Raw genomic sequence first — 12,075 nt, 5'->3', positions numbered from 1 at the left:
TCACTCACTCATACACTCACTCATACACTCACTCACTCACTCACTCACTCACTCACTCACTCACTCACCCACTCACTCACTCACTCACTCACTCACTCACTCACTCACTCACTCACTCACTCACTCACTCACTCACTCATACACTCACTCACTCACTCACTCACTCACTCACTCACTCACTCACTCACTCACTCACTCACTCACTCACTCACTCACTCACTCACTCACTCACTCACTCACTCACTCACTCACTCATTCACTCACTCACTCACTCACTCACTCACTCACTCACTCACTCACTAATTTACTCACTCGCTTACTCACTCACCTACCCTCTCACTCACTCACTCACTCCCCTACTCAGTTACTTCCACAGTCATTCTCCTATTGCCCCCATTCTTTGCTCGCTCATTCCCTCAACCACTCACTCACTCACTCGCCCAGTCAATCACCCACTCACAATCACCCACTCCACCCAACTTGCCTCCCACGTCGTCCCTCTCGACAATCTCGCCGTCACCACAAAATGATTTCCCATTTCTCTGACCAGCATGGACTCCATTCCCCAAGCACTTCCACCTTCAGCCCCACTTTCACGTTCAGCCCCACTTCCACCTCCACTTCCACATTGCTTTACTGACAACAGACTTCAACATGCACACGATCTCAAATTGTTACTTTTTCTGTCGTTTGCTCTCGCTTCCCTACATTCCTTCGCCTTCCCCACTCCCAATGTCATTCCCTCTTACTTTCCTTTGTCTGTAATTCCACTCCCCACCCCGCCTCTCTCTCTCTCTCTCTTGCCTCACTTGTCATGAGGATGCTGGGTTCGAGTCCTGGGCAGTACCACATTTCAATTTCAGCATGCTGGCCTTTGATGGCTTAGAATTAAAGTGCATTGTGGTTGTTAAAACGTATCTCTAATCACTGGGACCCATTCAGTGTTGTACAAATACTTTCCCGCGTTCGTATACTTCCAATTGTACTATCATAGTGGAGATGGGTTGAAGGCAAAATTTCATATATTTGTATGTAACTCGAGCATACAAATATATAATAAAAAAAAATGCGCCTAGTTGGTAAGTCTCTACCGCACTTGTCATGAGGATGCCGGGCTCGAGTCCTGGGCAGTACCGCATTTCAGTTTCAGCATGCTGTCCTTTGATGGTTTAGAAATAAAGTGCATTGTGGTTGATAATATATATATATATATATATATATATATATATATATGTATATATATATATATATATTATATATACCTAATTATATACAATATATATATACGTATATATATATATATATATTATATATATCCCTAACTATATATATATATATATATATATATATTTATACTTATATATATTTATATATATACATATTTATATAGATATAATGTACACACACTCACACACACACACACACACTCACACACACACACACACACACACACACACACATATATATATATATATATTTTATATACATATATATATATATACATATATATACATATATATATGTATATATATATATATACTGTATATATATATATATATATATATATATATATATATAATTCTCACCTTGTATCTTAACAAATTATTAATGATTTGAAAAATAATAAAATGGTGTCTAAGGCTCAAGAGTTGAGGCAATTGGGGGATGACTTGAGAATGGCAGTGGCCATTTTTGGAAAATTAGAATTCTATGAAAGGTTTAACACTCAACAATGTATTTTAGATATTTTACAGAGGTGTCAGGGATTCATTCGTAACAAATGGAAGCAGAAGGCCTTAAGTCACAAACGGGATACCGATACATACCCATCTCTCAGTCAATTCACTGAGTTCATTAATGTCATGGCAGATGAGGCATGTGATCCAGTTTATGGCTTGTTATCCACAAGAAAGGGTCAAAATGTGAAGAGCACAAGTTGTAATGTAGCAGCATCTGAGTCTAAATACCCCGTCAAGTTAGGGCGTGCTTGTAATACATGTGTAGTTTGCGGGGAAGGACACAGACTGTTCTACTGTGAGGAATTTAAAGGCATAAAGCCTGAGGGTCGTTTGGAAATCGTAAAAAGACACAAGCTGTGCTTTAATTGCTTGCTAAGGGGGCACGGGGCCAGCAAATGATTAAAAAAATCCATTTGTTCAGTTCCTGGATGTGGTCTAAAGCATATGAAATTCATCCACGTCCCGGCAAAGGACTCTCAGAGTATTAAGAGCTTAGTTGAAAATCCAGAGTGTCAAGAATCAAATTTGGTCATGAATGGTTATGCCAATAATGCTCGATCGAAGATTTATCTACCCATTTTACCAGTTATTGTAGATAAAAAACTTGAAGTCACGACGTTGTTAGATAGTGGATCAGACACTACTTTCTTTACGGAAAGGGTGGCTCACGAGTTAGGTCTGAAGGGAGACCTTAGGGAGTATACCATGAGTACATTAGGGGGGACCAGGGAAACTCAAAGGTAGTATACGTTAGCCTTACGTCACGGGATGGTAGACGAGAGGCCAGTGTTACAAATGTCATGGTCGTTCTAAGAGTACCTGTTAGGCAACCACCTATCAAAATTGAGTTTGACAAATTCTCTTACTTAAAGGGCACTAGTCAAGTATATGAGCCAGACGTTTTGATAGAGATGGACAACGCTTGGCTCCTGAAGCCACTGGAGGTCAGAGGGGGTTCAGGTGAGAGCAAGCACCAACCTTATGCCACGAGGACTTACTTTGGGTGGTCAGTGAATGGTCCAATTAGTGTGGGGAAGCCTCGTAATGTCGGCTCATACTTTGCGAGCTCAATCGAAGTGGATGTTGAACGCTTGTGGATGATGGAAAATGAATGTGAAGATAGGGCGCCATCTCAGAACGACCAGAAGCTTATCAACCTTTGGGATAAAGAAACACGATACGAAGATGGGCATTATGTACTGCCGATACCTTGGCGAGGTGAGCCAAACTTGCCCAATAATCGTGACGTTGCTGAGAGACGATTAAGGAGTTTGAACCAAAAGTTGGTGAAATCCGGAATATTGAATGTATACTCTGAGAATATTTCAGATTTGTTGAAGAAGGGGTATGCAGAGTATGTTCCCGAAGTTGGTTTAAAGAGAGATGATGGGAAGGTGTGGTACCTCCTGTATCATGCTGGTAAGGTGAGAGTCGTATTCGACTGTGCTGCTCAAAAGAATGTATTCAGTCTGAACAGTCAATGCCTACAGGACCCAGAGCTGAATAATAAGTTAATTCACGTGTTACTCCGCTTTCGCCAACATCATTACGCCATTATGGCCGATATTGAGGCCATGTATCACCAGGTCAAAATTCCCATTAGCGACAGAGACGCTTTGAGGTTTCTATGGTATGTTGGTGACGTAGTAAAAGAGTTGAGAATGACCTCACATCCCTTTGGCGGAATATGGTGCGCTATTAGTAGCACCTACGCTTTGCGGAAAACTGTTGAAGACATGCAACCTTGTGAGGAAATAAAAGACACATTATTCCGGTCATTTTACGTTGACGATATGTTAAAGTCCGTAGCGTCACCCGAAGAGGCAATTAAGGTAATTAGAACATAAGAACATAAGAAGTAAAGGAGACTGCAAAAGACCATAAGGCCTACACTAGGCAGCTCCGTATCCATCACCACCTGTCATCCCCATCCATAAAGTTGTCTAATCGTTTTTTAAAACAACTGATAGTTTCAGCGCTTACTACATGGTTACTAAGTTTATTCCATTCATCGACCACCCTATTAGTAAACCAATTCTTGCCTATTTCCTTCTTAAATCTAAATTTGTCCAGTTTATACCCATTACTGCGAGTCCTGCCCTGTTGTTTTATTATGATGACCTTGTTTGCATCACCCTTGTTATAGCCTTTGATCCACTTGAACACCTCTATTAGATCACCCCGCACTCTGCGTCTTTCCAGAGAGTGTAAGTTTAGGTGCCTAAGCCTCTCTTCGTAAGGCAAATTTCCGAGTCCTTGTATCATTTTGGTCATTCTTCTCTGTACTGATTCTAGTGAATTTACGTCCATTCTGTAGGACGGAGACCAAAACTGTACCGCATAGTCAAGGATGGGTCTAACTATCGCTAGATAGAGTTTAATAATTACCTCTGCACTTCTATTCGTTACCGTCCTAGCAATGAAGCCTAATGCTCTGTTAGCTTTATTTCTGGCGCTGATACACTGCTTCCTGGTTTTAAGGTCCGGACTCACCAGAACTCCCAAGTCCCTCTCGCACTCAGATTTTTCTAAAAAAAACGTGTTATCTAAGTTGTATCTATTTTCGGGGTTGTGTAGCCCTACAAGAAGTGTCCTCAGACACGGAGGTTTTAACTTGACCAAATTCATGATTAATAACGTCGAATTGCTAGAGAGCATCAGTGAGCAAGACAGGGCTAAGAAAACAAAGGAATTGCCATCAAATATGTATAGAAAAGTGCTTGGGATTAAATGGGACGTCAAAAACGACTGTTTTCCTTTTTCGTTAGCAAGTGTGTTCAAACACAGAATGTGACTAAACGGGTTATGTTGAGCCAACTTGCTTCGACTTACAATCCTTTAGACTTAATTTTGCCAATCATTGTTCCAGCCAAGATCTTGTTCCAGGAGACAACTAGGCTTAAGATATCTTGGGACGAAAGTATTCCTAGATCTCTGTGTCAGAAGTGGTTGAAATGGATAGCTTCACTAAATGAAATCTCGAGACTTCGCTTCCCTAGGTGTGTTTTCCCATTAGAATTGAATGGTTGTACTTGTGATGCAAGTGAAGTTGCCTTTGGTGCTTGCATTTATATCAGGACAATCAATCAAGATAGAAAGGTGCATGTAGCTCTGCTAGCCAGTAAAGCCAGAGTAGCTCCCATCAGAGTAATTATTATACCAATATTGGAAGTTTCGGCTGCCGTTGAAGCAGCCAAATTAGATGCTGTTGTTAGAAGAGAGTTGGATATCCCCTTGCTCAAATCTAACTTCTAGTCTGACAGTACCATATTTTTGGCCTATATACAGAACGAGACAAGAAGGTACAAGACCTTCGTAGCAAATCGTGTTACACTCATTAGACAGGTTTAAGAAGCCAATCAGTGGCATCATGTTAGTGGTGAAGACAATCCAGCAGACATATTACCTCGGGGATACTTCGTAGACAATTTGCCTGTTTCTTGGTTTAATGGTCCTCCCTCCTTGTCAGATTACAAGTGTGCATGGCCAGCGCAAGATAATCTTGTAGGACGCCTTCAGGATGAAGACCCGGAGGTGAGGCGTGACATACACCCCACGGGTACTGTGCAGACGTGTCAGTCGGGAATCAACTAACACCCGATCTATTCGCTGATTGAACATTATTCAAACTTTTACAAATTAAAGAAGGCTATTGGTTGGTGGTTAAGGCTCACCACTTGAGATCCATGAACTAAAGCACGCAAAAATTTTAATTGTCAAGCATGTTCAAGGGCGTGCTTATTCTCACGAAATCAAGAACATTAAAGCAAGGAAAACTGTGTTAAAGTCCAGTTCAATATATAAACTGTCTCCTATTATTATGGACGGTCTGTTATTAGTTGGTGGTAGACTCAAGCATACAGCCTTCACTGAGCGAGCTATAAATCCTGTGATCCTCCCTCAAAACCACGGGTTGTCTACGTTAATTGTACGGGATTGCCATAATTCATCTCATATAGGGGTAGAATGGACACTCAGTCAGGTGCGTAAGAAATTCTGGATGATACGGAGCAGAAAACTGGTGAAGCGCGTCAAGATGGATTGCATAGTTTGTAAGAGAATATACGGGTCCCCCATGAACCAAAGAATGTCTGACCTCCCTCCTAAGAGGTGTGAACCTGGGGGGACTGCCTTTAGGTACGTAGGAGAGGACTTGTTTGGATCCTTCCGTGCCAAAGTCGGGAGATCAGAAATGAAACGTTACGGGTGTCTGTACAAGTGTTTTACTACGAGAGCTATTCACATTTAGAAGCTTGATAGCTTGCAAATTGACGCATTGATTAACTGTTGCATACGCTTCACAGCGAGGCGAGGTTATCCTAGTAAGGTGTGGTCAAACAATGGTACTAACCTAGTAAGAGCGAGGGCTGAGCTATCACGCAGTGTACGAGATCTTGACCGATCCTTGATCGTAAGGGAAACACGTCGACGTGACGTTGAGTGGTCGTTCAACCCGCCTTCCGCGTCATACCACGGAGTCGTCTGGGAACGCATGATTAGGTCTGTACGCAAAGTACTGTTCGCTTTGGTCATCAAAAGCCCCAAGATGGTTGATAATAATACTGATGACCCACTTTCGGAGAAGAATAAGCGAAGATATAGAGATCTGTATATTTCGATCACTTACTGTGATCCTCTTCGGCAGATATAAGTTACAAAGTACAGAACAATGTGTATTTATAGTAAAGCAGTGAGGTAACATGAGGGGACGAGGCTCAGGTCAACACGCCCGGCACGCATGCTCGCATCTTGGTGGCTCAGGTCACATGACCGGCGTAGCATGGGCCTTGGTGATTTTTGTCCACCGTTAATGTTGATGGTAACATTTTATTTATGGCAAAAGAAGAAATACAGTCTGGTGACCATTGACCATGGGAAATGTTATAATTTGGGAAATTATTTATTAAGGAGGATTCTACTATTTTTCTTCTGAAACTACATTTGGATTTATAAATTATTTCAGCATCGTCCCAATTTATTCGGTGGTTTTTATTGGCGACGTGCTGAAATACTGCGGAATTTTCCTGTCCGTATTTAACAGAGTTCTTGTGCTCCTTAACCCTGGTATTGAGATCTCGACCCGTCTGTCCCCAATATACATCATTGCAATCTAAACAAGGTAATTTATAAACTCCAGGAGTTGTATTACTCTTGGATCTGTGATGTATATTGACAACTTTACTGAACAAATTATTAGGATAATGGAAGATAAAATTTACCTTTTCCTTTGGTAACATGAATTGTCTCACATGTTACCAAAGGAAAAGGTAAATTTTATCTTCCATTATCCTAATAATTTGTTCAGTAAAGTTGTCAATATACATCACAGATCCAAGAGTAATACAACTCCTGGAGTTTATAAATTACCTTGTTTAGATTGCAATGATGTATATTGGGGACAGACGGGTCGAGATCTCAATACCAGGGTTAAGGAGCACAAGAACTCTGTTAAATACGGACAGGAAAATTCCGCAGTATTTCAGCACGTCGCCAATAAAAACCACCGAATAAATTGGGACGATGCTGAAATAATTTATAAATCCAAATGTAGTTTCAGAAGAAAAATAGTAGAATCCTCCTTAATAAATAATTTCCCAAATTATAACATTTCCCATGGTCAATGGTCACCAGACTGTATTTCTTCTTTTGCCATAAATAAAATGTTACCATCAACATTAACGGTGGACAAAAATCACCAAGGCCCATGCTACGCCGGTCATGTGACCTGAGCCACCAAGATGCGAGCATGCGTGCCGGGCGTGTTGACCTGAGCCTCGTCCCCTCATGTTACCTCACTGCTTTACTATAAATACACATTGTTCTGTACTTTGTAACTTATATCTGCCGAAGAGGATCACAGTAAGTGATCGAAATATACAGATCTCTATATCTTCGCTTATTCTTCTCCGAAAGTGGGTCATCAGTATTATTTTACATATGTGCTACGACATATCTTTGTTATGGTTGATAATGTTTTGCAAACCCTCTTCTATGAAGCGGAAAGTATAGTCAACAGTCGGCCTCTCACCAAATGCAGTGACAATGCAGGTGATGAGAATCCGCTGACTCCCAATCATCTGTTACTACTCCAAGGAAATTCCCCATTATCTTGGGGAGTTTTTCACGATACCGATCCTTACCACAAACATTGGCGTCATGTGCAACATCTAGCTAAACATTTTTGGAAAAGGTGGGCTAGTGAATACCTAGTGGAATTGCAGAGAAGGCAGAAATGGAACTCGGAAGGCCCGAATCTTTCAGTTGGGGATTTGGTGCTTGTCATGAATGAAAACTCGCCCCGTGGTTCTTGGCCGCTAGGCAGAGTCCAAAAAGTGTGGGTGAGCAAGAATGGATTGGTCCGTAGTGCCCGTTTGAAAACTCAATTCAGTGAGATCATCCGACCCATTACAAAACTAGTATTCCTTGAAGTGTTTATGTGAATGTTTTATGTTATCTCTGTCATAGATTTTGTTATTATTTTTTTTTAATCGTAAGATTCAAGGTGGGGGAGTGTTACGTTCATGGACGTATAATTGTGTTGTTACTTTTCTTGCGAAAAATCAGAAGTGGGAAAAGTAATTTGTACGTTTTACGTCTGTCAAAATGTAACTGTACGATCAGTTGTACCATTTCCCCGCTCGTCCCTGGCATCGACCTGGGCGGGTGTATGGGGGGGAAAGGTGGACAGTGTGTGTGCTAATGTGTGGTAATGATAAAGTCGCCTTCTCTCTAACTGGGATTGGTCAAAGAGTCGCCCATTAGTGAGTTACACGCAGTTAGAGGAAGGACAAGTCACGTATTGTGCCGCCAAATCACCACTTGACCATAGTCATGCCAAATAAGTCAATGGACACAGGGAGCAAAGGAGACGCACGAGCCTTTAAGTCAATATTGGTTTCATTGTTGTTGTAGTATTTCTATATAGAAATTTCGAGATATGATTGTATACCTGATGTCAATATGTGATATGGGAGTTACGACAACGTATTTGTTAGTACTTATGTATATTTGTGGTTTGTACAATTAATGACAATAAAAGCATTCTTTTTAGAATGACCTGCAGCCAGCGTCAACTCAGAACTTCGTTTTAATCCCTGCGTACCCTAAGGACTCTACATGCATACATATATATATATATATATATATATATATATATATATATATATATATACACGCACACACACGCACACACAACACACACACACACACACACACACACACACACACACACACACACACACACACATATATATATATATATATATATATATATATATATATATATATATGTATATATATATTATTTGGATGATGGAGAACATAAACAAACATAGGGGAAGATACGGAACCCAAAACACTAACGTTTCGTTCGCGTAGAACTTCTGAGGAAGTTCTGCATATTTTGTAGTTGAAATCGTGAGGGGTTGACAGCAAATTTAGTGAGGGGAGTAGTCATCAGAGTACTGCCTTTCTCTGACTCATACAGCTTCTTGACGTCAGCAAATGATGCTGTTGTTTTATTGTCAAGACTGATCTTCTGGCACTTCTCACTGATCCAGTTGTTGCTGATGCACTTCAGAAGATGCACTGTGCCAAAAAGGAGAAACCAGACACGCTCTTTGTCAAGAGGATGCTTGGGTTTGGCACGGCAATCACCCGGAAAATCAAACAGCTTACAGTACTGCTGGTTTATCTTGTGGTTGTCTGTGATAGACCCGATGACACGCCCACATGCCCCCTCAACATCAGCTCCCGCCTCCTTTACACGCTCAAGCTGGTATGCTGCTGTAAGCTTGTGAACGGGTGTCACAGAAATCATAATACTAGGCCCTCTGTGCAGCGACTTCATCATAATACATAGCATAGAAGTGGCCTTGCAGTCTGGCTTGTTCACTGCCATGCCACTCAGAACCCCACCAGAAAATGCAACAGTTGGCCGAATCTGTACTTCATCTAACAAGAGAAATACATTCTTCTACTGCAGTGTCTTCACTTTGCCAAATGTTTCCCTCATCACCTGATCCTTGTCAATAGATGAAGTGATGTACTGCAGCTTGCGTTTCCTCGGCAGCATAAAAAAGTCTCAACTCTTCATAACTACACTTGGGGTATAATTCAAGAGCAAAACAATAATCATTCATGGAAAACTGTTTCTGTGATAAAAGTTCCAACTGACGTGTCAAAAATACCAGCTTCTTCTCATTCTCGGTGTTTACACAGGCTGACGTGTGGGTTTGAAGAAGAGTGACAATAATCTCAATCTTTTTGTCAAACGGGATGTCATAGTTAATTGCTGAGCGCACAGCTTCGGCGAACTGACCATACGACCTCAAACCATTGTAGGGATGAAGTGTGTTACCCAGTGGTACACTAATGCCCTTCTTGAATGCACGGCAGATCAGTGGGCTACACAATGTGGGCGTGTTTTCGACAATCACAGACAGTCTGCACTCACTGACATTTTCTGTCATGAACAGACACACTAACCTTTCTTCCGATCTTGAAATAATTAAGTTCTTGTACTGCTTCTGTAGGTCACGTTCAGGTCTAAAAGCATCAAATGAAGTAATCGTATTTTTCTGAAGAAAATGCCTCAGTTGCTTGTCTTCGGCCTTCGCTGGGCGAGGTCCAGGTTTTGAAGATGGCAGACATGAAGCAGGCACATTGAAGACACTGGGAGGGATCGCAGGTCGCGTAGAACCACCAGGCAATTTGATAGAAGGCGTGTTGGGACCCGAGTGTTTCTCACAAATGAAAATATGTCAGAATCAACAACAAAGTTCTTTCGTGGTAGCAGCACAGCAATCCACTTCTGTCTTTCATAACGGTCTTTTGGCAGTCGAAACACTCGGCACCTGTTATCCTTGTTATAATTACCGTTGCAGTTCACAACGCCACACTTATTCGGCATTTTGAATACACAAAATCAGCAAGAGCCTATGTAAACAAATACAATTCACTTCTAAATGCAGCCACGCGGGAAAGACGGAGTAACACAACCTTAACACCTCCATTGCAAGTAGCACACTGGACCAGTGTTGCCACTCTGGAAAAAAAAAACTAGACAGCTTGCCAAAAACTACTACATTGAACAAAAACTACTAGATTCGAATTATATTACACAACATACACATGAAAATATTTTGAAGTTAGAAAACTGTATACATCAAACTAATTACCACTCCCTGTAATGGTGCAATAATCCAAACTTTCACAACCAATCACTAGTTAGTCATATAGACAACTATGAGCTAAACTCGTCACTTGTATGCAGGCAAGACAGTTGTTGCATTGCTCTTTTCGATTCTGCAATTAAAAATTTGCACAAACTAATAATTCGGATAATACAAACCTCAACCGTCCTGCAACCATCTATATACTAATGTAACGAATCAATCGCGCAAACATACTATAAGCAAATAACAAGTGCGCCAGTTTGACTGACAATTTCTGTGGAGTTCGTATGATGATATACATTCAATTCATAGTAACTGTACGTGTGAATGTGTTATAGCTAATTTTCAAAACCTCTCAATGACAAATCATGCTTTCATGGAATAATTCGAGAAGTATTAGACAGAAATGATGCAGAAAAATAACATTTTGCGAAAACAGATACAAACTTCGACGCGAGCGCGACAGCTTGCTATATTTTGTACTTTGTAGGATGGTTGCGTGATTAGTAGGCAGGGTTGCCAATTTAGCACTTTTGGTGCCAGATCTGGCACTATTTTTCTGTGTTTGGCTCAAACATTTTCAATCTAGCATCTGGCCTCAAAAATTTGGCTCCGTAATGCAAAATTAAACGTTTTTATTAGGATCTTCAAAATATACTAGATTCTTGATATCCATGACGAAAAACCACTAGACTATTAGATTCAGGCAAAAAATAATCGATCTAGTGGGAAAACACTAGGAGTGGCAACCCTGCACTGGACTGGCCTTCGCTAGCGGACCCAGGGATCTGGGTGAGCGCGTCCTGTGTAATAGTGGTCTTTGATATATACATATCTATATACATTATATATATATATATATATATATATATATATACCTATATATATGCATATATATGCATATATATATGTATATGTATATATATATATATATACATACATATATAGTTACACGTATATATATACATATTTATATATATATATATATATATATATTATATATATATACACGGGGATTGGATGAAAATGAGACTAGATCTTCTAATGTTGCGTGAAGCGTAGTCGGGGACTTGCACAGTCCTCTTGAACCATCGTATGTGGCTTAGTCGCTAGCGTCTTGACCTCGTGATTATTTGCGCACAGGTCAAGGTTTGAATCCT

At 40.6% G+C, this 12,075-nt stretch overlaps 1 protein-coding gene across 1 annotated transcript; it reads left to right on the top strand.

Annotated features, from left to right (window-relative positions):
* Positions 1-2,539: 2,539 nt before the first annotated feature.
* Positions 2,540-4,994, top strand: LOC143034699 (uncharacterized). The gene is made up of 2 exons (XM_076201069.1): positions 2,540-3,571; positions 4,527-4,994. Exons 1-2 carry the CDS (start codon positions 2,540-2,542, stop codon positions 4,992-4,994), a joined length of 1,500 nt encoding a protein of 499 aa, XP_076057184.1.
* The last annotated feature ends 7,081 nt before the right edge of the window (positions 4,995-12,075 follow it).

The sequence above is a fragment of the Oratosquilla oratoria genome, chromosome 17, assembly GCF_046742065.1.
Source record: "Oratosquilla oratoria isolate Oo_2021 chromosome 17, ASM4674206v1, whole genome shotgun sequence".
Classification (NCBI taxonomy): Eukaryota; Metazoa; Arthropoda; class Malacostraca; order Stomatopoda; family Squillidae; genus Oratosquilla; species Oratosquilla oratoria.
Note: the sequence above shows the minus strand (reverse complement) of the source record. Positions and strands in the feature narration are given on the sequence as shown.

What these genes read in the sequence shown, in the direction of transcription:
- LOC143034699 (XM_076201069.1), top strand. Translation starts at nt 2,540, where the DNA reads ATGGTCGTTCTAAGAGTACCTGTTAGGCAACCACCTATCAAAATTGAG. An exon ending in CACCCGAAGAGGCAATTAAG is followed by an intron (nt 3,572 to 4,526) that starts GTAATTAGAACA and finishes GTTCAAACACAG; the next exon opens with AATGTGACTAAACGGGTTAT.